This window comes from Terrapene carolina, unplaced genomic scaffold, assembly GCF_002925995.2.
Source record: "Terrapene carolina triunguis isolate 2854851 unplaced genomic scaffold, T_m_triunguis-2.0 Scaffold96, whole genome shotgun sequence".
In the NCBI taxonomy this organism is placed as follows: Eukaryota; Metazoa; Chordata; order Testudines; family Emydidae; genus Terrapene; species Terrapene triunguis.
The window spans coordinates 42,603,576-42,629,048 of record NW_020664447.1 but is presented as its reverse complement, the minus strand read 5'-3'; the positions used below and the strand labels follow the sequence as shown (position 1 = coordinate 42,629,048).

At 49.0% G+C, this 25,473-nt stretch overlaps 1 protein-coding gene across 1 annotated transcript; it reads right to left on the bottom strand.

Annotated features, from left to right (window-relative positions):
- Positions 1 to 16,312: 16,312 nt before the first annotated feature.
- On the bottom strand, positions 16,313 to 23,489 carry RHOV (ras homolog family member V). The gene is made up of 3 exons (XM_024201736.2): positions 23,294 to 23,489; positions 17,074 to 17,132; positions 16,313 to 16,753 (listed from the first exon to the last, which is right to left on the bottom strand). Exons 1-3 carry the CDS (start codon positions 23,487 to 23,489, stop codon positions 16,313 to 16,315), a joined length of 696 nt encoding a protein of 231 aa, XP_024057504.2.
- Between the last annotated feature and the right edge of the window lie 1,984 nt (positions 23,490 to 25,473).

Genomic DNA, 25,473 nt, shown 5'->3' with positions numbered 1-25,473 from the left:
GGCCTATAGTATACCATGTGCATCAACTGTGCTTACCCAGCAGGTCTGACTGATTTTGAACACCAGTGGTTTTTCCGTTTGGGAGTCTGTGACCAGTAGTATTCAGTGATCAGACAGCATTCTTAAAACAATAACATAGTTTACTTTGCGGTAGGAACAAAGGACTGAGGGGAAAAGGGTTTTCAAACAACAGTTTACAAGCATGTTTCCTACCTAAAGACTTCCCTGAGGCAGGAGTGACGGATTCTTCCTAAAAGTGTGAATGCGTGCGTGCGTGTGTCCCACCTCTTCCCCCCAAGGCCCTGCCCCCCAGCCAAGCTGGAAGCTGGAGCCGGGCAGGGGAGCCTGGGCCCCTCCACCTGCTCAGGGTGAGGGAGCCGAGAGCAGCCCCCGGCCAGTGTCCCCACCCAGGGCAGGTGGATGGTTCACGGCTCTGCACAGTTGCTCGCAGAGCTCTTACCCCGATCCAACTTCCAGTCTGGCCTAGGGGTGGGGCCCTTGGGGGCCAAAAAGCCACAGCTGGGCCATGGTAAGAGAGGGCCAGGCAGATGTGGGGAGCTGTGGACCCTCCATCTGCCCTGGGTGCGGGGTGCGGGGACATCGGCCGGGGGCTGCTCTTGGGCCCCCCCACCTCAGGCAGGTGGAAGGCCCCAGGCTCCCCACAGCTGCCTGGGCTCCCTGGGCTGCTCTTACCCAGGCCGGACTCCAGTTTCTAGCCTGGCCGGGGGGCAGGGCCTTGTGGGAAAGAGGACAAGCAGGGGGCCAGGCCTGTGGCGAAAAGTGGGAGGGCCATGGCCCCTTGGCCCCCCTGTTCCGTCGCCCCTGCCCTGAGGGTTACCTAGGCAGGCCTACCTTCTCCAGGTGCCTGGGTCTCAGCCTGCTTTCCTCAAACAACTACCCACTTGCGAGAGACCCTTTTCAAACGGCCAGCATTCTTTTGCATTCCTGGGCTTTGGCCCTTCTGGACAGAATTAGTTTTGCAGGTGGTTGCGAAAAGAGTAAAATCTTCAAAGTTAACAGTTCATGCATTGCCCTGCAACAACCCTTAGCTGTTTGCAGAGAAGGAGCTTATCTAGAGTCATTCTTTTTCCTTCGTACTTGTTTTTCCTTACAGCCCCCTAATAAATTAAACCAATATATTCATATAGTATACATCTCAAGAGCCAGGTCAACATACAGTTTTCATAGATTATTACAGAGCAGCTCCAAATCCATCACAATAAGCATAATGGAATATCTCTATGGATGCAGGAGAATTATGGGAGGAGTAATCAAACTCCCACTCTCCCCTGGAAAACTCCAATTCCTTACAGAGAGATTCCAGAACTCATCAGTGCTGGCACCTTGTCCAACCTGCTTGCAAACACAGAGAAGACCCTATGGAATGCTCTGCTTCTTGGCTAGCAAGAAAGTTTGTGCTGTAGCTTTTGAAAAACTTCCATCCGGTATATGAAGTATGTGCTGTTTAGGTGATTAAGGTTCATATGAGAATCTATGCAGAGAGCCAGGACCTAGATAAAATTGAGGAAGGCTCTTGCATCTAGCATCTGCAGAGTCCATGGTGGCATGCTATTCTGCCAGAGAAGAGCACAAGGCTGAGTGGCGCTTTGGAGCCTGACCCCCAGCTAAAAAGTGGTGGGAATCAGATTGTTCTCAAGACTTGGGATGACCTGCAGTGGCTGCAGATCCTCGTGATGAGGAAGGAGACTTCATGGAACTCTATAACAAGAAGGCAGAGCTCTTCTCTTGAGTCACCCTTAGCTCAGATGTGGGAACACTGTGCAAAGATACAGAAGTAGTTGCTGCTGATTAATGCTGGCGAGCTCTTGTTAGCTCCAACCAGGATGTGAGACGATCTGCCACCTCTCTCTCGCAGAGAGGGGACTAGGACAGAGGAGAGCTTGTAGGAAAAACCCTAAGTTCAGCCAAGTTTGGGAGGAAACTTTAGGCTGAAGTTTCTTTTTGAGTTATCAATAAAGCCAAACCCTTACAGGGGGTGAGTGGTGGAAACTAATTAAAACTAGTTGTTGGTGAACTCTGGTGAGGATAGGCTAAGGACTCAGCCTATTCATACTCCTCCACTGTGATGTATTTTGATGACGTTTAAAGATGAGACCCTCACCCAAGTGTGCCTATTTATAGCTTTTGAACATAGATAGGTATGCTGCACCCTGAACCTATCTTGGAAGCAGGCTGTAAGTATTCAGAATGTAGCTGTGCCACAAGATTTGCAATGAACTATAAAAACATGTGGAAAGGGAGAGGCAGCAGCACTGAGGTCAGCACTGACATTTGACTTTCAGCGTAAGCACAGGAGCAGTCTCTGTGCAGGTTGTTAATTGAGATGAGAGACATAGTCCTAGAACGTGGAAACCCCCCTCCTCTATTGCTACCAACCAACACCCTGTCCACCAGCACTGAGCTCCCTTTTAAAAATTAAAGATTAAAACCAGCAAAGGTATATCTGAGCAGAGCCCTCAGCAAGTGGCAGTGGGAGGGTTTCAAATCCTTCTGGCATGTCTCTGGCATCTGTGATCTGGAGACACATCTGCTAGGCTCAGGATTTTATTTATTTATTCTGTGACTCGATAATCAGCTATTCACAGCTGCACTTACTGCCAACCTCAAGCAGTCAAAAATCATCAGTCAGGCCCCCAAAAATCATTCAACCCGGTTAAAAATCGTGAGTTTTTAAAAAGTAATACATTCAGGGTTTCTTTTTATTTGCCTCTGAGTTTTTGAACCTTTGGGATTCATGTTTTCAAGGTTTTTCCTCTGCAATGATGAGGGCAGAGGCGGTGCTAGCCTATTAGGGGCCCTAGGCAGGAATACTTTTTGGTGCCCTTCCCACAACACATACTAAAAAGTGAAGAGGGGCCCCCTTGAACTGCTCAAGGCCCTATGCAATTGCTTAGTCCGCTTATGCCTAGCGTCGGCTCTGGATGAGGGTTAGAAATTTAGGCCTGATCTACACTATGAATTTACATTGGTATAGCTGTCAGGGATGTGAAAAATCCACACCCTGGAGAGATGTAGCTATACCGACCTAACCCTGCTATAGACAGAGCTAGGTCGACAGAAGAACTCTTCCGCCGACATAGCTACTGCCTCTCAGGGAGGTGGATTACCTACACGGACGGGAGATTCCCTCCTGTCATCATAGGTAGCATCTACGCTGAAGAACAATAGTGGCACTGCTGCTGCTGTAGCGTTTTAAGTGTACATAACCCCTTACTTTCTGTTTTAAATGAAAGCTGAGGTCTGGCCTACACTTAAAATTTAGGGTGACATACCTTTGGTGCTTACTCCTGGGGTGATTCTGCGTGACTGCAAGCCCAAAGAACCCCGCTCCCTTCCCCCCCCTGCAGAATTCCTGTGCTTCCCTGCCAAAAATGGCAAGGAAGCAAAAGGAAGCCACATGGGGGTTGGGGGAGACCCTGGGTGCCTTTTGGGGGGGGGATTGCCCCCCCCAGAGTTGAGGCATGGGGGGTGTTAGGATATAGATATTCAGGCCTGTCTGCAAAAGCCTATACTTTAAGAATTTAGGTGTATTCTTATCACTTAGCTAGTTATAGAGGTATAAAAGAGAGAATCAAAATCACTCTCTGTATGTGTAAGGGACAGTCTGAGACCTGGTTCTTAGGCAAAGGCCTTCAGCTAAGCAGCAGAGGCAGCCATAAACTGAGAAATGTATGGTCACATCCTTACATTCCAAACTAGTCACATTGAAACAAGGTGCTATTGGGCTGTTAGGAATACAATCCTGTCCTGCTATTCCTGTCCCCTGCAGAGAAAGGGAAGAGCCTAGAAGATGTAAAAGGAAACTTAGTTTGATAGCATCCTGTCTGGCAAGAACTCACTTATCAATAGCTGGGATGTGAAATCCTCATTTCTGTATTGTTCTACCACTGTAGTCTTCATTTCCCTATTGTTTGTCTGTACAGGTCTGTCTCATCTTACGCTGGGGTTACATTCCGCAGTCAGTGCGTAAAGCGAAAACCGCGTATAGTCAAAATTACATTGAGTGTAATGGCGGGCGGAATTGCCCGCACTACAGGAACAGTATTTAAATTCTTTTTCTTTTTCTTTTCTTTTTATTTTTTTTTGCCGACCGCGTAAAACTGAATTTGCACATGTTAAATGCACGTAAGATGCGACAGACCTGTATAATCTCTGTCTGGCTCTGTGATTGTTTGTCTGCTATATAATTAATTTTGTTGGGTGTAAACCAATTAAGATGGTGGGATATAATTAGTTAAATAACCATGTTACAATGTGTCAGGATTGGTTAGTTAAATTTCAGTAAAATGATTGGTTAAAGTATAGCTAAGCAGAACTCAAGTTTTACTATCTAGTGTGCAGTCAATCAGGAAGTAAGGGGGGGGAATGGAAACAGGGAATGGGGGTGGGTAGGGTTCACCACATTTCAATCCTGTAAAAAGAGGACACGCCATGGGGCCCCGCCCCCGCCCCCGCCCCCAGGGTGACCAGGGGGGGGGAAAAAAAAAAAAAAAAAACGGCGGCAGAGGGAGGCCCGGGAGATGCAGGGGGAGTGCTGGGTAGGGTTGAGTGAGTTCGGCCTGGCCCCGAGCGCAGGCAGGACTCGGGCGCAGTACCTGGAGGGAGAGTAGGGGGTGCGGCTTGCGGGCCCAGGCGGCAGCTGTTCCTTCTCCCTACCTGGGCAGCTGGACTTGGGCGCCTGGGCCCGGGCCTGCTGTGGGGACCCAGCAGCGTGCACGCTGTGCCTAGCCCCCCAGCCCGTCACGTCTGGGCTGGCTGCCCAGCTGGTGCAATCCCGCGGGCAGCCCCGGGGCGGAGGCATCGGCAGTCCCGTTTGTTCCCCTGTGGGACCCGAGCGGGACAGGGGGGCTGGGGCCTGCTGCCCCCACTCCAGGGCCACCCGCAGGATTGCACCAGCTGGGTCCCCGCAGCAGGCCCGGGCTCAGGGGGTTTATGCCCTGGGCGCCAGAGCCGCAGCCGCCAAGCGTCACATGCTTGGCCGCTTCCCCCTGTGGCAGTGGGAGCTGCAGCAGCGGCTGCTCCCGAGTCTGGCTGTCCAGGTGGGGAGAACGAACAGCCATCGCCTGGCCCCGGAAAGTTGGAGCCTGGGGAGGAGGTGGTTCCCTTACCATGCCTCCCTATTTTCCTGGACATGTCCTGCTTTTTGTAAATTCCTCCCGGATGGGGATTTGAGGACCAAAAAGCCGGACATGTCCGGGAAAATCCAGACGTATGGTAACCCTAGGGGTGGGGGAACTGGAATCATGTTTTGCTAACCGGGGTGGGGAGGGGGGAGATGGGAACAGGGAGACAGGCAAGGCTCTGTGGTTTCAGAGCTGGGAAGGGGGACACTGAGGAAGGAAACTGGAATTATGCTTGCTGGAAGTTCACCCCAATAAACATTCACTTGTTTGCGCCTTTGGACTTCAGGTAGTGTTGCTCTCTGTTCATGTGAAAAGAACCAGGGAAGTGCGAGGGTGAAGGAATAAGCCCCCTAACAGGGGGGACATGAGGTTACATGCCACTGCTCCCCTCCTCATTTCTGCAAGTGTGGAGCTGCCCAGCTGAAGGAGGCTGCCTCTGGGCTCTGCTGACTCTGCAGCTGAATGCTGCCCTGTGGATCCTAGTGTCAGTCGTGCTCCCCTTCTGTGTGCTGGGAGCCTTCCTGTTTTCTGTGCAATAGTTAGTGCTGACGGTGGGGCTGGGTAAGCGGGGGTGGGGGAAGTGAAGGAAGGGGGATGAGGGGCTTTCATCGGCCCTGGTTACAATCAATTAATATCTGAATCTTTAGACTCCCTCCCCCCTCAAACTTGTTCACTGAAAGCAGCTATCTAACTAACCGGTGGGTCTGGCTCTGGCCTGGGATTCTGTCTCTTGGTTGCTCTTGTTTCTTGGCAAGGATTTGGCAGGGTTTCAAAGCCTAGATCCACTGTGGTTATTAAAGGCTTTTGGTTATCTTGTGAAATCCATACTGTGAGTGCTGACAATGACTGAAGTGCTGGGAGATCCTCCCTTACTCTTTCTCTCCATCTCTCTCTCATGAATCTGTTCCCATGAAAATGATGATTTAGGCATGCAGCATGTCAGAACTGCCCAAGGCATTACTGGCTGACTTGAGGGGAAGATGAATTTGCAAATCTTGGAATCCTATGTAAACTCTTACTTCTACAGCCTCTCAAAGCTCCTGCAGTACTGCAGGGACATATCTTCACCATCTCATGCAGTTTCTGCAAAGGACCACAGACCCACAATTTTCCAGCCACCTGCAGCTTCTGGGTGCAGAGACACAGAGGGCGACAACTTCCCTGCCACTGTTAACTGCTCTTGGCAGGGGACTATTGTGTGCTCTGCAATATTGTCTTCATTCAAAGACTTCTTCCAAAGGTATAGAGAAATGTTCCCACCAAGCTTTGCAGGGATCACCCTCTCCAGAGAGGAACCCAGTCTCACTATTCATGAAAACCTGGCTTCCACACACAGGCCCAGCACAGCACTTCAGGACTGACTTTTCTCCTGGGATGAGAGGGGAATTCAGTCTCCAGCTTCATGCTGTCTGACATTCTCAGGCAATTGGGCCAGTGGAATCCAGCCCTGGAAGTCCCACCCTGTCCTAGGGGAATAAAATCTTGGCCTTTCCCCACGCAGTGACCTTGTCTATACTATTCTTATGTCTAAGATTTCACACCATTGCCACCAGCAGTTCAGTGCCTGGGGTACTATCATGGAGGCCTCCATTTAGATTAAGGTGCCAGTGGCCCCTGTGTTGTAGAGACCTGCTTTGAGCAAGATTAGACCACACAGTGCTCAAAATGACAGCAGCTGCCTGGAGTCCTGTCTACACTAGTGCTTTGCCACCACTGGTGAGTGGACCATTGGGAGCAATGCTGTGAAATCTTTGACAAAAAGAAACAGCATGTCTATATCAGGCTCCTCTATAGACGTACTTGATGTAAGATGCCAAGGCATGCCTAGGGCAAAAGAGAGCAGTTAGACAGCGTGGGCCAAACTCTGCCCTCAGTAGCATAGAATCATAGAGGGGTAGGACTGGAAGAGACCTCAATAGGTCATCTAGTCCAGGCCCCTGCACTCAAGGCAGGACCACGTAATAATGTAATAGCATTATGTTCAGGAGAGTTGTAACATGGCACAGAAAATAAACCTGCATTTACTACTGTTTGTAGCGTTGTTGTAGTCATGTTGGTCCTGGGTGACGAGAGAGACAAGGTGGGTGAGATGATATCTTTTATTGGACCAACCTGGCTCTCTTCCCACAGGGCCGGCTTTAGCAAGTGCGGGGCCCGATTCCTGGGGCTTGTACTCACCGGGCGGTGCTCCTAGTCTTTGGCGGCACTTCGGATGCCAGCCAGGGAAGCAGGGCCGCAGGGCTTGCTGCGCTCTGCCCGGTGCTCCGGCCTGGGGAGCGGGGCTGTGGGGCTTGCCACGCTCCGGCTGGAGCTCCAGCCAGGAGAGCGGGCCCGCAGGGCTTGCAGTGCTCTGGCCGGGGTCGCGGGGCTGCCGCGCTCTGGCTGGAGCTCCAGCCAGGAGAGTGGGGCCACCGAAGACCCCGGAGTGGACCTTGGGTTAGTGAAAAAAAAAAATTAAAATGGCGCCTAAGGCGCGGGGCCCTCTTAGGCGCGGGGCCCAATTCCAGGGAATCGGGCGAATCGGCCCTTTCCCGCAGAGCTCTGAAGAGCTCAAAACTTTGTCTCTTTCACCAACAGAAGTTGGTCTAATAAAAGACACTACCTCACCCACCTGGGCTTTATATTTTTAGTTCTTTCTACTAGACCAGTCTCTGCTCTCAATTATTCTTGATTTGCAAGGGTGTCATTCCAATGACATCACTTAGTGAAAGCAAGAGCAAAATCAGAGCCACTGAATTCAGAGCATGTCCGAACCAATGGGCTATAAATAGGTTATAGCACAGAGTGCAAATAGTATACATCTAAGCAGAAGCTGTGCGCGGTGGATTGAACAGAGCTGGGCCCCACACATCCCAGACTAGGCACAGCAGGGACTAGTGCTGAAGGAGGAGTTGCCCCTTGTCTTCAATACTGAAGTTTTCAGATAAAAGTCAGGTTTGAGGCCCTGCTCTATTGGCTATCAGAACCCTGTTTATCCTCAATCCAGCACTGACCTTGGGAGGTCCCTCCATCAAAAGGATGATTTCTCTCCCTTCCCACTGCCAGCATCGAGTATGATTCCTTTGGCAGCCACAGGGTTTCTTACAGGGTGGCTCATGCTGCTGACACACAGTGGGAGGAGTGCAGAAGACATCTCCCCCTCCCCCCATGGTGAGAAGTAGAGAGCTGGCACAGATGCTGAGAAGCTCCCGAGACTGCAGGGTTACCTTCTGTGCCACAAACCTGGAGCCGGTTTCACAAAACCCGGCCAGCTTCCTGAGAAAACAAGAAAGGGAGATTTACGCTAACCCCTGGGAAGCCATTTATTTTCATTGTATTTTAATTTTAATAGATTGTCTGCCCCGCCCAGGATTATCTCATGGGAAAGAAAACCCTGGCTCAGTGACTTGTGGTGAAACTTGTTTCTGAGCCAAATTTCCTGCACCTGATGCATCTCCGTATGAGAAGAAACCCATGTATTTCAGAGCACAACACAGCCCTGGGGCAGTGGTGGGGGAAAGGAGGAGAGGGCCCATATCTCACCCTGCCCTTCCAGAACAAGTTAGGCCTGTTTGAACACGGAGCAGAGCAGACCTCCGAAAGGAAAGGGCATCATGTCACCCTGGGAACTGACATCACATGATGTGGCAGCAGAAGGAACCTGTCTAAGGGAGAGGCTGAATCATCTCCCCCTTTCTTGTGCAATAGGTCTCACTAGTACAATACCATATTTATATCATGGGAACTCTTGTCTGGCCTCTAGTGCACATGAGTCAGCAGGTTTCAGAAGTTCCCAGGTACAGGATGGGGCAGCTCTTTGCTTCTTGCTATGAGATCAGAGCCATGCTACAGACTGTATCTTAAATAAGATATTGCTAACAGCATTCTAGCGCAGTTTGTCTGACCAGGGATTTCATTCATGTAACTATGTTATAAAACTATACTAGTCACTCTATAACACATAGCCCCATAGTCTATAGCATAGGCTTTGTCTACACTAGCACTTATATCGGTCAGAATGTGGAAAAAACCCACACCCCGACCAATGAGTTTCACTGACAAAAGTGCCGGTGTGGACAGCGCTATGTTGGCGGGAGACACTTTCCCACAGTCATAGCTACTGCTGCTTGTTGGGGGGGCGGGGGGGTTAATTATGCCAGTGGGAGAGCTCTCTACTGTCGGCACAGAGCGGCTACACAGGAGAATTTACAGTGGTGCAGCTGCAGCGGTACAGCTGTGCCGCTGTAAGGTCTGTAGTGTAGACATAGCCATGGTGTTTTAACAGAGTTATATCATTGTAAAGAGGGGCCGGGGAATAACTAGCCATGTCAGGGAAACCACTCCATGAACCCTGTGGGTAACAGCTGCATTTAAGCAAGGCTGTAATGATTAATACAGTTTTGACCCCAGTTGTCTCAGCTGCAATACAAATTCCGCTGTGTTACTGGTCCCATCACAACTTTGTAGTTCCCGGCTAGCAGTGCCAGGGCTAACCCACTGGGGCCCTAAGCAGGAATATTTTTGCCCTTCCCCCAACACATACTAATAATTAATAGAGGGCCCCCAAGCAATTGCTTAGTCTGCTTATGCCTAGCACTGGCTCTGCCAGATAGGGTTCAAACACAATTGTCTTACATAGGATTAGGTCCTGTTTACACTGTAACAGGGTGTACAGTTCTGTTGGAGGGGACCCCAAGGCCTTGCCACACCAGGCTGTAGGAGGCGGCTGCGCTGAGACAGACAGTGCTTAGTAATTTGGGTGGTAATTCCCAGCCAGGGTTCAGAGGCAGCGCCCAGAGGCCCTGCCAGCTGGGAGCTAATTAGGCACAGCTAAGCCTATTAGGGTGTGTTACTTTGAAAGGAGAGAGACAAAAGGGCCCTCTCTACACTAGGGAAAATTTCCCACCATTGAGAAAGCAGAGTTCAGCTCCATCAGAGCTAGCTCTAGTGTACACGAGCTGGTGGCTGCTGCCAGGGACTTAAACACCTGCCCTGAGCAGGGTTACAGGATTTGGTACCATCTGCAGTTGGCAGCCTCTAATGCTCCCAACATTGCTCATACCACCAGAGTTGATGAGATGTTAGCACTGGAGGGGGAAAAAATCTTGAAAAATATGCTGAGTATAGGCAGGATCACATGGACTGTACGGAGCAGAATCCACTGTGGGGAAACAGGAGCTACACGATATAGTTTGTACCCTTTTTCTTGAGTTTTCTTCTTATAAGAAAGAGATTACGCAGGAGGTCACACTAGAGAATCATGCTAATCCCTTCTGGCCTTAAGCTGCATTAAAACTGCATAGAAAGAATGCAGCTGGAGGACTATGCCCAGCTAGTATCAATCTGGGGTCAGGCTAGAACTCCTGCAATAAAACCCAACCTGGAGAGGGTGATTTGTATTCAAACCTGAGCAACAGTAACTTCTCTCATCATTCCACCCATAGTCCAAGGGTGTTGTAACTGCATCCAAGTTGTTAGAATGATCTAGAGACACAGATAAACTCTGGGGAAGCTGCACTACAGGAGCTTTAACTGTGCTAGAACCAAAGGGCTGGTGGGTTGTAATTGAGTGTCACTATGAATAGGGCCCTACCAAATTCACAGTCCATTTTGGTCAATTTCACAGTCATAGGATTTTTAAAATTGTAAATGTCATGATTTCAACTATTTAAATCTGAATTTCATGGTGTTGTAATTGTAGGGGTCCTGACCCAAAAAGGAGTTGTGGGGGGTTTCATTATAGGGGAGTTGCAGTACTGCTACTCTTACTTCTGCACTGCCGCTGGCAGCAGCGCTATCTTCAGAGCTGGGTAGCTGGAGAGTGGCGGCTGCTGGCTGGGAGCTCACCTCTGAAGGCAGAGTTGCCGCCAGTAGCAGCACAGACGTAAGGGTGGCAATCAGTAGCGTAGCTAAGGGGGGAGCGGGGCAGCGGCTGCTTCCCCACTGAGCACAAGTGGCGCCTTGTCAATTTCTTGGCGCCTTTGTACTCAGCCAGGGGAGCGATTAAAAAAAAAAAGGCCCCACCTGCTGCGGCGCTTTTATTTTACTCACCCAGCGGCGCTCCGGGTCTTCGGCAGCACTTTGGCGGCGGGGCCTTCACTCGCTCCGCGGGTCTTTGGCGGCATTTCGGCGGCGGGTCCTTCAGTGCCGCCGAAGACACCTGGAGCGCCGCCGGGTGAGTAAAAGCACTGCAGTGGGTGGCGCCTTTTTTTTTATCACTCCCCCTGTTCCCCCCACCTGGCTACGCCACTGGTGGCAATAACATACCGTTCCATCCTTACTTCTGCACTGCTACCTGCCAAGCTGGGTCCTCAGTCAGCAGCTGCCGCTCTCTGCCTGTCCAGCTCTGAAGGCAGCAGCACAGAAGTAAGTGTGGCATGGTATGGTATTGCCACTCACTTCTGCGCTGCTACTGACAGGGCCCTGCATTCAGAGCTGGGTACCCAGCCAACAGCTGTTGCTCTCTGGCCACCCAGCTCTGAAGGCAGCGCAGAAATAAGGGTGTCAATATCTCAATACCCCAAAATAGCCTTGTGGGACCTCCCACCCCCACCCCCCCAACTCCCTTTTTGGTCAGGACCCCCGATTTGAGAAATGCTGGTCTCCCCTGTGAAATCTGTATAGTATAAGGTAAAAGCACACAAAAGATCAAATTTCATGGTCCGTGACTCATTTTTCATGGCCGTGAATTTGGTAGGGCCTTAAGTATGAAGCATAGACAGGGTCCGTGTGGGTAAGACTTCAAGGCACAGAGAATGAGCTTGCTCCCTGTAGTTAAGGGGCAGATGGCACTGGTCTCCTGCACAGTATTGACACAACACTGCATGCAATAAAAAACAACCTTCCCCTGTTAGTTCAGGATCGCTCGTTGTTGACATTTCCTTGAGTTTTAGCACACTTGCTGTGCACATGACAGATGAGGTGCTTTGTAATGAATCACTCCATGAGCTCATTCACACTTCACTGTTACTTCCAGTCACATCCCTCCACGATCTCTGCATGTCTTAATCATTATTGGAAGATGGGGCAGTCTTGTGGGAAATAGCAAAGCCAAGCGCTGACCCCATGGAGCCCATAGGTTGCTGCACTGTGTGTTGTGCAGAGTGTGTTTAAAACCCCCTCACACATTCTAACTCAAGCAGGTCCAACAAGTGGCAGATCGCAGTCAGTGAATGAGCCTGCCTCCCATGTTTGGAAGAAAGGCGCTCAGATTATGACCTTTCAGCAGGAACCCTCTTCCTCTCTCAGATTCAGCTTTTCAGCAGCCTCCATCTTCCAGTTTGTTTCTTCCCCGCTTACTCCCCAACCCTTCTGCTGGATTCTGTCCCTCCCCCACCCTGAGAGTGGTTGTGAGGCCCCAAGATTTTGATTGGAATGGTTAAAATGACTGTGGTTTTATAAACTAAGATCCTGGGGACAGGGACTACATCTTCCTTTGTGCCTTGGCCAGCGCAGACCACTCAGCCAGCATTTAAATACTATCTGAGCTACCAGGAATGAGGCCAGCTTGATGCCAGAGCAACACACTGTTACCATGAGAGGATCTAAGCATGAGATGGGCATCTCGCCCGGTGTTGAGAGGGCTACAAAGGCAGCATTCTTAAGGAGCTGCTGCTGAGTCATGGCTGATGAGACGAGGTTGCTTCTTGTGTGTCACTACCAGCCCTTCTTACCCAGAGGAGCGGTCACCAGGACTGGCCTTTGAGGGAAGAAACTCAGGTGACTGGCAGCTCTTGGGAGTTTCCCCACCCAAAACTAGTCTACTATCAGTTGAGTTGAAGTTAAAGAAGTGAATTGGACTGGGACTGAGGAAGGGATAAGTAGCAATGCCAACAAAAATTGGGCTGGGGGACAGAGGGCAGAAAAAGGGTGCGAGGGGGTGCTCCACTCACTCCTAGTCTGGCACCTCCTCCTGGCCACGCTGGGAATTAGCTCATCAGGTCAACATCCATTCCCATGGTCACATACCATCCTGTACCTCTCTCTCTGGCTCTGCAGCTCCTCTCTCACTACACAAGCTGCTGCAGTCTCTTTGCGACTCAGCCCTGCAGTCAGGTCACCCTATGTGTTTTCCCATTTCAGGGTATATCAAAGTCTTTCCTTCTGCTGTCCTAGGCAGTCTTCCCATTCATTGCCTCAGGTGCCACTCCTTCAGCGGCTGGTAGGAGAACCCGGCCCTGCCCTCTACTCCAGGTTCCAGTCCAGGGACCCTCAACCCAGCAGTTCTGGGCTTCACTTTATCAGCCCTCACTGCTCCTTTCCTGGGATGCTTCCTGTTACTCTTAGTTTCCGTGAGAATAACAGCACCAAACCCTCCTCTCTCTTCCCAAGAAGTGACTACCCTTTCCCACCAGCAGTCCCTGTCTAGTGCCAGCTTCCTGGCTTTATAGGCCCCACCTATTCCTGCCCAGCTGAACCTGCTTGCAATCAATTCCCTGCTCCCTGGCTTTTCTTCCTCCAGGTGCAGCCTATGGAGTTAATAGGCCTACATGGCCACCTTAACCCCCTTTCTGTGTGATGTGGACACCCCCTCACAAGGGCATATAGCTCCATTCTGAGGGCGGCTATCCAGTAGAACAATCCCATTACCCGCAGAAGGCCTCAGGCTTCTTGCCAACAGTGAAATTATGAACACAGACTTCAGTCACTCTCAAATAAGACCATTTTATTTGAACAAACATTAGACAAAGTGAACAGTGGATGAAAGCCGCTCTGAGTACAGTTCTTTCCTGGGACAAAGCAACCCCATTGTCCGTTCAGAGCTACTGAAGGGGAATGCCTGCTCTCTCCACAGCACTCAGTCTGCACTGGGGAACCAGGGAAGTCCAGCACTCCCAATGAGCTCCTGCAGGTGCTTTCACCCCTCCTCAGGCTCAGGGGGTGTTCTCCTTAACAGCCCTGTCTCAGGGTTTGTTCTTACATTATGGAAATGCACAATGACCCAACCTGCAAACAGAATTAGTTATACAGAAGGGCTGTCCTACACAGCTCAGAAAGAAATGCAGTGATATATCTATGACTGAAAGTGATATTCGACTGACAGTGCCCTGCCCATGGTTGCAAAATAACCCAGGACACCTCTCTTCAGTTCTAATTACTGATCTGCATTCTCCAGTTTGGCTCTGCATGACTGGATCCAGCTGAACTCAGTGACATTTCAGAAGGGCCACACCCAGTTTGCACAAAAGGGAACAATTGCAGCCATGGTCAGCTTTAATACAGGGATGCAGCCAGTGGAGACTACAAGTCTCCACGTGTAATGCTCCATCTTGATCCAAGTGACCTGGCTGCACTGCATGCTTGGGCCTCTACTCTTAGTGGACTGCACCGCTGTGTTAAAGATGAAGGTGGCTGTCATCTGAGTGGTATTTGGACTATGGGTCACATTCTGGCCACCCGTGTGAAATGCTATGGTTTTTATAGTCAGAGTAGGCAAGGTGTGTGTGTGTGTGTGTGTGTGTGTGTGTGTGTAAAAACAACCCCCAAATATATCCCCTGGCCTGACATTATTTCAGAGTGTCCAAAGGGATGATTGACTGCCAGGTGCAGAGCACCCCCTGACTCTCCAAAGCATTGCATGACAGGCCTGTGATGTTCTCTACCCTGTAAACTACCCTGAAATGTCTCTGTGGAAATTTTTTTTAGAAATGGAGATAAGCTCAGTAATAAGAGGGGTGAGTAATCGCACTGGGAAACTGACCCTGCTCTCAGGGTCATAGGGAACAGACTCACAGACAAAGTGGGCTGCTTCGCTGGGCGGGCCTGGAGCAGACAGAGTGCGTGTCTTCCTATGGCAGGATCTTTAAGGGTTTCCTTTGCTTCTGACCTCAATGGATCAAGCTGGAACTCCTGAGAACAGAAAGGAGAGCCCTGGGCCCTCAATTCTCAGTCTGCAGCCTCAAGGTTTGAACAATACAAGGGGAACTCAATTCTCTCCTGTTCTGCCGTACAGCACCTAAACTGATAGTTTTATTTGAACAAGAGGAACTGTCCATCCTGTCCCCCCACTACTTTCTCCTGAATTTTGAAACTGAGGGACAAAAACATTTTTAAAAGCGCGCTCACTTGGGTTTTCATCGTGAGCCAAATCCTACAAGTGTGATAGTGGAATAACTTTTCTTTCTTCCCCTTCCTTTCCCCTTCCCCTCTTTCCTCCCTTCCTTTTACCCTTTCCTTCCTTCCTCTCCTTCCCCTCTCTCCTTCCTTCTCGGCTTCACTCCGCATCTCTCTCTTCCTTCCATTACATGCTTTTCCTTCTCTCCCTCAACACCACTGCACTTCCCTGTTGCATTATAAATCCCTCACTATCACAGCGTTGCCTTTGTGCCTGATGTCCAGAGGTGCTGAGGCCCAGCAGTCCCCACTCCTCACCACCTCTGAACACCAGGCACAAAGGTGTCTCAAGGTGGGCACCCAAAAGGAGTGATCACTTCTGAGCATGTGGCTGTAGCACAGTAACCCTCTGTACCATGGAGCCCTCTTTAGGGAATGTTTTGCTTCAAGGATGACTGCAGCTTGTAGTGTGATTTCCCTCAGACAGCCACTGGTCTCTTTCCAGGGTATGCCTCGTGGGTAAGCCCTTTCCCACATGGTAAGGTATCTTTACAAACCCAAGAGCACTGCTCTATCACATCTTGATGACATTGTTCCCCCCTCCCCTCCTTTAGTGATCAGAACTAGAGGGGAAGCATCTAAGTCCTACTTTTTTAAACTGACCAGCCCCTGTCAGACAACATGGTAGTCTCCCTTAAACACCCCCTCCCTCTTCTCAACCAAGACTTTAGAACGGCCAAACTAGAGCCAGCTCTCCAGAATCCATCTTAAGGTTTACACCAGAGTTAGATTATGCTAGGATAGGATTTTGGAAGTTTTAGTTGGGTTTCAGAAATGGGCATAGTGAACCTGCTTGTTCTTTAGGACCAAGTCTGGGTGTATTAAAGGCTCCCATTGATCTGGGACACCACAGGCACGTCTACCAGATGCTTAAAGCTAGAGGACCATTTGGTAACCTGGTGCAATTGAAGTCCATTTCATGTCTCCCAGACCTGTGACCATAACCCAGCAAGTGCCAGGACTCCAAGCCTCAACAGCTCACAGCATCCTCCTCGCTGAAGCCATAGGTGCAGTCACATGGCTCTCCAAGAAGGTGTGGGATCAGCACTGGCATGAGGTGATTTTCCAAACCAGCTTCAGACAAAGCAGAAGAACTTCTTCCAACGGCACTTGGAGAGGGTTTTGATCCCTTTGGCTGTCATCTTCTTTTCCTGCCGGGCTTTGTGCTCCACTGCACTGACAATGGCTGTGTCAAAGACTTCTTTCAGGTTCTTTTGGGTCAGTGCTGAGCACTCCATGTAGGTCTGTGCCCGGATTTTCTCCGCCAGGCCTTCAGCCTGAAGCTTGGGCACAGGCCTCCCATGGTAGCGGTCCAGGTTGATGAGGACATTGACATCATCCCGCAGGTCAGCCTGCGTCCCCACCAGAAGCACTGGCGCCTGGGGGTTGTGAGTCCGTATCTCAGGGATCCATTTCTCAGTAATGTTTTGGAAGGAGCTGGGGTTCACCACACTGAAGCAGACAAGGAAGACATCAGTGTCAGGGTAACAAAGTGATCGGAGGCAATCAAAGTCCTCCTGCAGGAGAAAAATGAGAGAGAAGATCATTGGACTGAACTCCAACAGTGTGATACTGGAGTGACTCCTTCACACGATGAATATGCTAACAGCATCTCAGAGTCAGGGCACCATGTCCTCTTCATGCCACTTCCAAGTCCCTGAAACTCAGCCCTCCAGAATGACAAGAGTCCTTGTCACATTCTGTTTCATTAGTGTCATTACTGTATGTGTCCTTCTTTCCCAGCTGTATACTGCCCTCCCCACAAACCCTGCTAATAGCACCTGTTCCACAGACTAGTTAGAACCAAAACTTCTGGTTCTCTTTTGACTGGTCTCACCTGTCCAGCTGTGTCCCAGAGCTGGATCCGAACCGGGGCTCCATCCACCAGAACCTGCACTGCAACACACAGAGAGAGAGGATGAGTACACAGACTTGCTGCCTTTGAGGCAGATAGACAGATGCACACACACACACACACACACACACACGTTCCTCTCTCCAACTCTGTTTTGTGTCCCTGGGGAGCTCTTTGAATTAATGCCCTGACTCAGTGTTAAAGTGACTCTCAATTTTATTGCATGTGTCCACCCTGTCTGGCTATCTACCCAGCCCTCACTAAAATACCCAAAGCCCTGTCCTAGCAAGCATTTTGGGAAACCTGCACCGGCTTTCTTGGGGACAGTCTCTTTGGTTGCTTCGAAACCTTGAGGGAATCTTTCCAGGGCATTACTACACAAAGACCTTTGCTTGGGCTGGCCTTTTAGTCAAACAGTGCCCTAGCAATAATTTGACAATCTTCTCCCACATCCCCAAAAGATCAGTTAGGGATACATAGCATCTTGCACTTCAGGGACTAACTCCTAGTTTTTTGCACTCTGTGACTACTTGGGGTATGTCTATAGTGCAATTAGACACCCATGGATGGCCGGTGCCAGCTGACTCGGAGCTTGGGCTGTGGGCCTGTTTAATTGTGGTGTAGACTTTTGTGCTTGGGCTTCAATCTGAGCTCTCGGAATCTCCCACCCCACAGAGTCCTAAAGACTGGGCTCCAGCCCAAGCCTGAAGGTCTAGACTGCAATTAAACAGCCCCGCAGCCTGAATCCCGTGAGCCCGAGTTGGCTAGTGTAGACATATCCTCAGATCACCCTCCCTGGGACTGGCCAGAACCCCACCTCCTCATCCAGGGCAGCGATTTGGCATTTCAAGAAAAACCTTCTCAGAGATGCTCTCTTAGTATTGTCCCAGCTGTGGAAAGCCAAGAACATAAAAAACTATTTTAAAGCAAAGGTGCTTAAAGGAAAAGGAATGTGATTTAGTTCCTCTGGAAGGCTCTTTCAGGGCCTAGCTGCACTCTGAGGCCTTGCCACCACTAGCAAACTCCAATGAGCTCACGTGTTTTTACCACTGTGTTGCCTACACTACAGTTGCCACCATTTCTACCACCAGTGGTGAATTATATATGCAATTTTTGCACCCACATTATTCCATAATTGCAGGAAGCCTTAACATGGGTGTCATCAGCCCCAGCTGTCTCAGAGTCAGGCCCTGTTTCCCGCCCATGGAAATTCAGAGCGAAGTTGTTAGACCTCTGAGCATTTCAGACTCCACAGAGAATGGCTGGAGGAAAGGATAGGGGCTGGGAATTGCATTAAAGTCTTGACAGAATGTGAAAATAGCATGGGTCTGCTGAAGGGAGAGAGACATCCTGTGCTAAGGTGACAATGGTGAGCACTTTACACCAACTAAAAGTATTTCTGATGTGTCATTGGCTCTGGTGGGATGGGGAGGGGAAGGGGTTTTGTTATTTTAAAGAAGCAAACTGAATCTTGTCTTATTCTTCAAGTTATTAGCTGGTGAGTGAAGTGGCAGAAACAACTGACCTCAGTGTCAGTGGGGTCATAAAAGCCCTTGGGGAGAAGAATGATTCTGCTTACTGACAGAAAACTGAAGGAGAGAGAGAGGATGAACTGAAATTAAGACACCCGCACACAAAGAAGGAGGGAGGGAGGCACACAGAGTGCACTGCCTCTCCTGCCAGCATATGTGAAAGCCGTTGCTTCCTTGTGGCTGGAAAACAGTTGAGCAGTGTTGTTACCATATCTTAGCCCCAGGGGAGGAAGAGTAACCTGTTCCAGATCAAAAGAATTGCTGGGAATCTGAGCCCCGGTCTATGCTTAAAATTTAGATCAACCTAGCTACATAGGTGCCGACTCCATGGGTGCTCCGGGACTGGATCCAAATTAGATCCAGTTTGGATCCAAATCCAGTTCCAAACCCACACTTGCCCAAAGCCCCGGGGGGATCTGGGTTTCCCTTTCAGGCCCATTATAAAGATGGGCTTAAACTGTGCAGTTTGGATCCAGAAAGGAACTTCCTTAAAGTTCAGGGGTGTTCTGAGGATGGATTCTGGTTCAAGCCAATCTGTACTCATAAATGGGAAGGGCGGGAATTCCTCCACTTTTGCTATAGCCAATAGCTGGCTGGCTCTTCCAGGTAGGCAGAAGAGGTGACTACTGAAGTTAGCAGCAATATGGTGAAGGCCTGGTTTTCAAAGGTGATGAGCACCTGCCGTTCCCTTTGACTTCAATGAGAGCTGTGGATGCTCAGGCCACCAGTGACTGCTCAGTGTGGGACTGACTGTGGGCTGAGGACAGCCATGTCCAAATTGCAGAGGCCCTCACAGAGGCTGCAGAGGCCAGCAAGATCCCTTGAGCTAGTGCTACCTCTTCCTTTCTGGATCATTCCCTAGCGATGGGCCCCTTCAGAAGATGCTGATACAGAAAAACAATAACACATAATCATTATGAATTATGGTAATCCCCTGTCCTTCTCCACAACACTGAACATGGTAGTGTTGTGGGAGCAGAATGAGAACAGACAATTACCCGGGTGGTATTTCCTCAGAGACCCAAGGGAATGATGGCTCCTCAGACCCTTTTCTAAAATTCCCCTGCACCCTGGAATAGCAGAATGTTGTTTGACTCTTTCCAGTAGCTCTCTGGGGAAAGCTAATAGGGCTCAGTGCAGACCAGCAGTTCTCCCATACCTCCTCACAATGATGACTGAACTAGAGGGGCATCCGAACAAAAAAACGCACCCCTCAGCCTCGGAGGTATGTGAAACCCAGATCTGGATCCCAACTGAGCCCGTCTTTAGTTTTGAGCTGACCTGCAAAGGAATCACAATTGGTCTGGTGCCCTTTTGTGTTTCTTTACAATGGATAAAGGAGACCTCAAATGTTTTTTAAAGGTTTGGTTTCTGCTTGTTTTCTACGTTAGAAGTTAGAGTTTTTGAAGCTCAGCCATTGAGAGGGGAATGGATTTTTAGTCAGACTCCTTAAACTCTTCATTTTTTGTTAATAACTATTCACTGCCAACGCCAATGAAATGAGCATTTTGGACAGGGGACATCATACTTAAGAAGTCAACATCCCTTCCCCCATCAGTTAAGGGTCTGGAGAGCTTACAGTACACATTTCTGGTATTTCTAAAGGTAAAAACAAGCAGAATTCTTCTTCTTTTTTTTTAAACCCTTTCAGCCCATATTTAGCCATTATAAAGTAGCAAAAAAGGCACAAGCCCAATTTAAAAAAAGAAATCTTTTGCAGATTACCATTAAACATGTCTGAGCCCTGTCTCCACTAAGGCTTGCACCACTGATGAAAAAGCAAGCAATATAGACAAGGGGGTAAGATTTTCCGAAGTGCCTAAGGGTATGTCTACATGACGGAGACTAAACTGGCATAGCCCCATAGTGTAGACACATCCTACAATTGAAGAGGGTTTTACACTGGTGTAGCAACACCACCTCCCTAAACAATGGCAGCTTTATCCAAGGAAGCATTCTTCCATCTACAGTGGGGGTTGGGTTGGCATAGCTACATCGGTCGGGGGTGTGGATTTTACACACCCTCACCAATGTAGCTATGTTGACCTACCTTTGAATGCACACCAAGCCGAAGTGACTTAGGAGCCCCAATATCAAAAGTGAACTAGTTACTCAGGAGCCTAAGCCTTATTCAGAGTCACTGGGAGTTAGGCTCCTTAATGCCATAGTCCCTTTTGAAAATGGGATTTAGGCACTTTTGAAAATGTTACCCAAGACCTATTAGAAAAAGAAGGAAACTTTCTTAGCCCCGGAACACAGACAGGCTGGGCTTGTAGCTGGAGAGCTGAATGTGTGAAGCTACAGCATTAGGAAAGTGACAGCTCAAAGTCCAGGAGAAGACAAGAGTTAGTGGGGTGTTAACATATCACCAGAATGTTATTTACTCTCCTGTCGCTCCAGGAGCCATGAAGGGATCAGCAGCGCTATCTCCAGACAGCAAACACCCATATCTTTTAATATGCAAAGCAAACCTTTAGCAGACAGTGTTTACTTATGTGCTCGTTAATTATGTTAATTATGCTGTTTTTTCATTGGGGGATAAACCCCAGGTTCCAGTCTCCTTTCCCCAGATCCAGGGCAAGAAATCAGAGGAGATTGATTTCCACACAGCTGTCTCTTGCCCTGTATCTCTGCCCTAACCGGCTACACAACCAGAGCAATAAAATTCAAAGCTTTCCACAAAGATGGATGTCTCCCTCTCCCTGTATCTGTCATCACAACAGGGACAGAACCAGGCCACGAATTTCCGAGCGTTTCCACAGAGCTGTCTTTCCCCCAGTATTTTAATCTTAAATAGATACATAACCAGGGCAATAAAACCCTTAGGAACCCATACGGTCACCTCTCTCCCTGCATCCCAATCCTAACCAGTGACACATGCACAGCAAGAACACCAGTGAAGGTATATCTACACCAGTGGTGTACACAGTGGGGATACACAGGGGTTTTCCAGGGGTACAACAGCTCATCTAGATCTTTGCCTAGTTTTACAGCAGGCTACATAAAAAGCACTAGCGAAGTCAGTGCAATCTAAAATTTCATACAGACAATGACTTGTTTATACTGCTCTATAATGTATACACTGAAATGTAAGTACAATATTTATAGTCCAGTTGATTTATACTTATATGGTAAAATGAGAAATTGAGCAATTTTTCAGTAAGTGCGCTGTGACACTTTCGTATTTCTATGTCTGATTTTGTAAGCAAGTAGTTTTTAAGTGAGGTGAAACTTGGGGTACACCAGACAAATCAGACTCCTGAAAGGGGTACAGTAGTCTGGAAAGGTTGAGAGCCACTGATCTACACAGCAAGTCTCAAAAGTCAGGTCTACAGACTCAGATTTGCAGGTTTCATGCTGCTGTGCTAAAACCAGTTGTGTAGACATTTGGGCTGGAAAGATTCTGAATCCCACCCCCACTCTGTAGGCTTCAGAGCCCGTGTTGCAACATCTACACAGCTGGGGCAGCTGATTTTAACACAGCTGTGTAGTCGTACCCTGAGAGTGCCACACAGCTGTCCCTTTCCCTGGATCTCTATCCTGATCAGGGTTACAATCTTTGGGGCAGAGTCTTGAAGCCCTCAGATTTAAACTTTATTAGAGAATATTTAAAAATAAACGGTACAAAAGGTTTAAAGAGTCAGTTGTCAATCATTGGGGGGAACATACAGAGTATGGGGGAGATGTTGTTATGTCGGGGTTGGCAGCACACATAATACATACAGACTGTAATGTCTCCAATGGGGGGGTGGGCGGTGGGCAAGATCAAGACACAGTAGGTAAGTGGTGAGGGTCAATCATCCACACGGGGGACAAATAGCCATGGGTACAAGTAAGTGGGCTGGGCAATGGTGATGGGGCGACCCTCACGTGGTACTACAGTGATGGGAGGCAGTATAAAACCTTTCCATAGAAAGTTCAAGGATGAAATCCTGACCCTATTGAAGTCAATGGGAGTTTTGCCACTGACTTCAGAGAGTTCAGGATTTCACCCAGAGTTTAGCACAGTTATGGGTAATACGTAATACGTTCATCAATAATAACCCCCCTGAGTTCCATACAGCTCTACCCCCACCCCTTTTTCCTGAGGAGAGATGCAGGCAAGGCAATGAACCCCTAGCTAAGTCTCTTTGCAATGTTTCAGGCCTGAAGGAACAGACTCAAGCAGAAAAAAAATTCTTTTTCTACAGTTTTGCACAGGCTCTAGCCAAGAACGAGAGTTGCCTCCCTCATTGTGCGTGAGAGGCAAAACCGGTTTCCCTTTATAGCCTCCTGTGCAAAGCTTACGCTCAAGCCTTGTCTACACATGGGAAGCTTTAAAAAAAAAAGTCCATTCGGTTCAGCTCCTGCAGTGGTTAACTGTGGGAACCGCTGGCTGCTGCTGAGGTTTTAAGCACTATGTTGACTCCATTGGCTTCCAACAGGGATAGATGACATGGTGCTTAAAATGTTGATTGTAGCTGGTAGCCCCTCTATACTAGGACTCCCACCATTGCTACCACTGGAGTGGTGGAACTGCACGCTTTGGAAAGATGTGTCTGAAAAACCCTAGTGTTGACAAGGACATTGTGACAGTAGAAAAAAAGGAAGAAAGTCAACCCCAGAAGGCAATAGCACGCTGCTGTCAGGCAGGATTCCCCAATAGGCAGTTAACTTCCATTCCCCCTTACCTGAGAAGGTGTCCAGGGCAGTGGGCTGGTACTCATCAGGGTATCCATTTGTTGTGTAGCTAATGATCAGGCTGGTCTTGCCCACAGCCCCGTCACCTACCAGGACACATTTGATGCCCAGCTGTGGGCCACTGCCCCTCGGGTTGCTGTTTCTTCGCAGGGCGGGTGAATAATCCAGCAGCTCCTGGGGAGGCATGTCTTGAACAGGAAAAAGGGGAGCAGCTCTGCTCCCCCTTCTAAAAAAGTTTGGTGAATGGGGGTGGGGGAAGCTGCAAAACTATTTAAAACAAAAACAAAACCAGCAAAAAAATAAAAAAGCCTCCGGTGGCAGCCCCAGGAAAGTGTCAGTGGGTAAAGCAAGGCAGGAAATGAGTGTGGCTCAGCCACTATAGCCCACACACGGTGGCAGCTCCTTTGCCTCTGGAACTACATCCCTTGGAGTATCTTGGAGCTGGCAAGGCAGCAGCTGCAGTGAGCTCTGTGCACTGGTCCGTGGGTCCCACCTTCTCTCGGTCTTGCTAAGCTACTATTGCTTAACTTAGTTCTACACCTGTAGTGGTTTAAAAAAAGCCTGGTTTGCATAGTCCAACCTCCTGTCCTTGTAACCTGACTCTGCTTCATGGGCGTCAGCAAACTCAATCCACCAGCCTCCTCGCTTGCCCTCGACATTTTCTCTTTTGCTTACAGTTTCAGTGACTTTAGTGTTGGTGAAAGGTGGTGGCCCGACAGCCCTGCAGGGTGAAGTCCTCTACGCTCAGAACAGGTACAGCAAAAGCAGTGGCAATGCAAGTTTTCCACATTGCCTTCCCAAGGTGCCTTTACCCTGTTCTGAAGGAGAACGAAAGGGGATTTCAGTCTCCAGTCCAAGAATCTTTCCTTTTGTTCAAGTAAGGATGCCTATTAGTACAAAATGCAGTGGGGCTTTGTGATGTGGACACCTGTTCATTAGGAAATGAATGGAGACCAACAAACGCATATTAAGGCTTGCCTACACGTACAGTGCTGCAGAGGCGCAGCTGCACCACTGTAGCGCTTTAGTGAAGACGCTCCTAGGCCGATGAGAGAGCTTCTCCCGTTGGTGTAGTTAATCCACCTCCATGAGAGGCGGTAGCTACGTCAATGGGAGAAACTCTCCCATCGCCATTGTGCTGTCTACACGGGGTTAGGTCGGTATAAGTGCGTCATCCCCCTGAGTGACGTAGTTCTATCGATGTAAGTTTATAGTGTAGACCTGGCCTCACAAAGGCCACTGAAGAGCCATCAGATGGCACTGACTTTCAATCACTACCAATCTGACCTGGATTCCAGCCAGCATCCTCCAGGTGAAAGGCTCTGTCGTGCATTATCAATTCCCTAATGATGATGATTATTATTGGTGCTTATTATTTATTATGTGCATTACTGCAGCTCCTAGGAGCCCCAGTCGTGGACCAGGATCCCATTGAGCTAAGTACTGCACAAACACAGAACAAAAAGAAGGTCCCTGCTCGCTCATCCCTCAAAACTATTTTTTCTTCAAAAGAAACAGTGATAACGTACTTCTAAGCCCAATGCCAGTGGCTCCTGCAGGGAGAGTCTGTGATTGTTGAAAAAGATTTCCATAGAGGTACAGGAGCTGCAACCTTGGACAATACTGCATGGCAACATAGAAAATGAATGAAAGACAGAGAGCATACCACATGTCTTATTGGGTAACTTTGTGTGCGTAGAACCAACTGAGCCCAGCTTGTCTAACACAGGTGAAACTGTTGCTACATTCTGGCAAAAGCAGTGAAACATTTTCATGGCTCTATGGACATGCATGGGGCTTTCCAATCTGGTCTCCCATTTTTGCATTTTTTATTTCTTTCTAGCGATGCTCACAATGTGCTAAGCACTTTATAAATAGAGAAGAAGACACAATCCCTGCTCTGAAGAGCTCCCAATCTAAAAAAAGACAACTAAACAAACAGAGGGAGGGGAGGAGACTCAGTGGCAAAAGTGCTGGTATCTTAACAGCACTAGCCCTCCCCTGTTATACCACCAGTGGAGAAGAACAAGTGATAGGAATGGTGGGAAATTTTGAGGGGAAAAGGCCAATGCAGACAAAGATTGCACCATCAACCTTGGATATGGGGTTAAATCCTGATGTGAGAGTTGAACCGACAGCCTGGTAGACTAGAAGTCCAAGTGCTACCAGC

Bases quoted from the DNA above. Each gene is read 5' to 3' on its own strand.
- RHOV (XM_024201736.2), bottom strand. From the start codon at position 23,489: ATGCCTCCCCAGGAGCTGCTGGATTATTCACCCGCCCTGCGAAGAAAC. The intron at 17,133-23,293 runs GTAAGGGGGAAT...TGTGTGTTGCAG, and splicing joins TGCCCTGGACACCTTCTCAG to TGCAGGTTCTGGTGGATGGA. The intron at 16,754-17,073 runs GTGAGACCAGTC...TTTCTCCTGCAG, and splicing joins TCTGGGACACAGCTGGACAG to GAGGACTTTGATTGCCTCCG.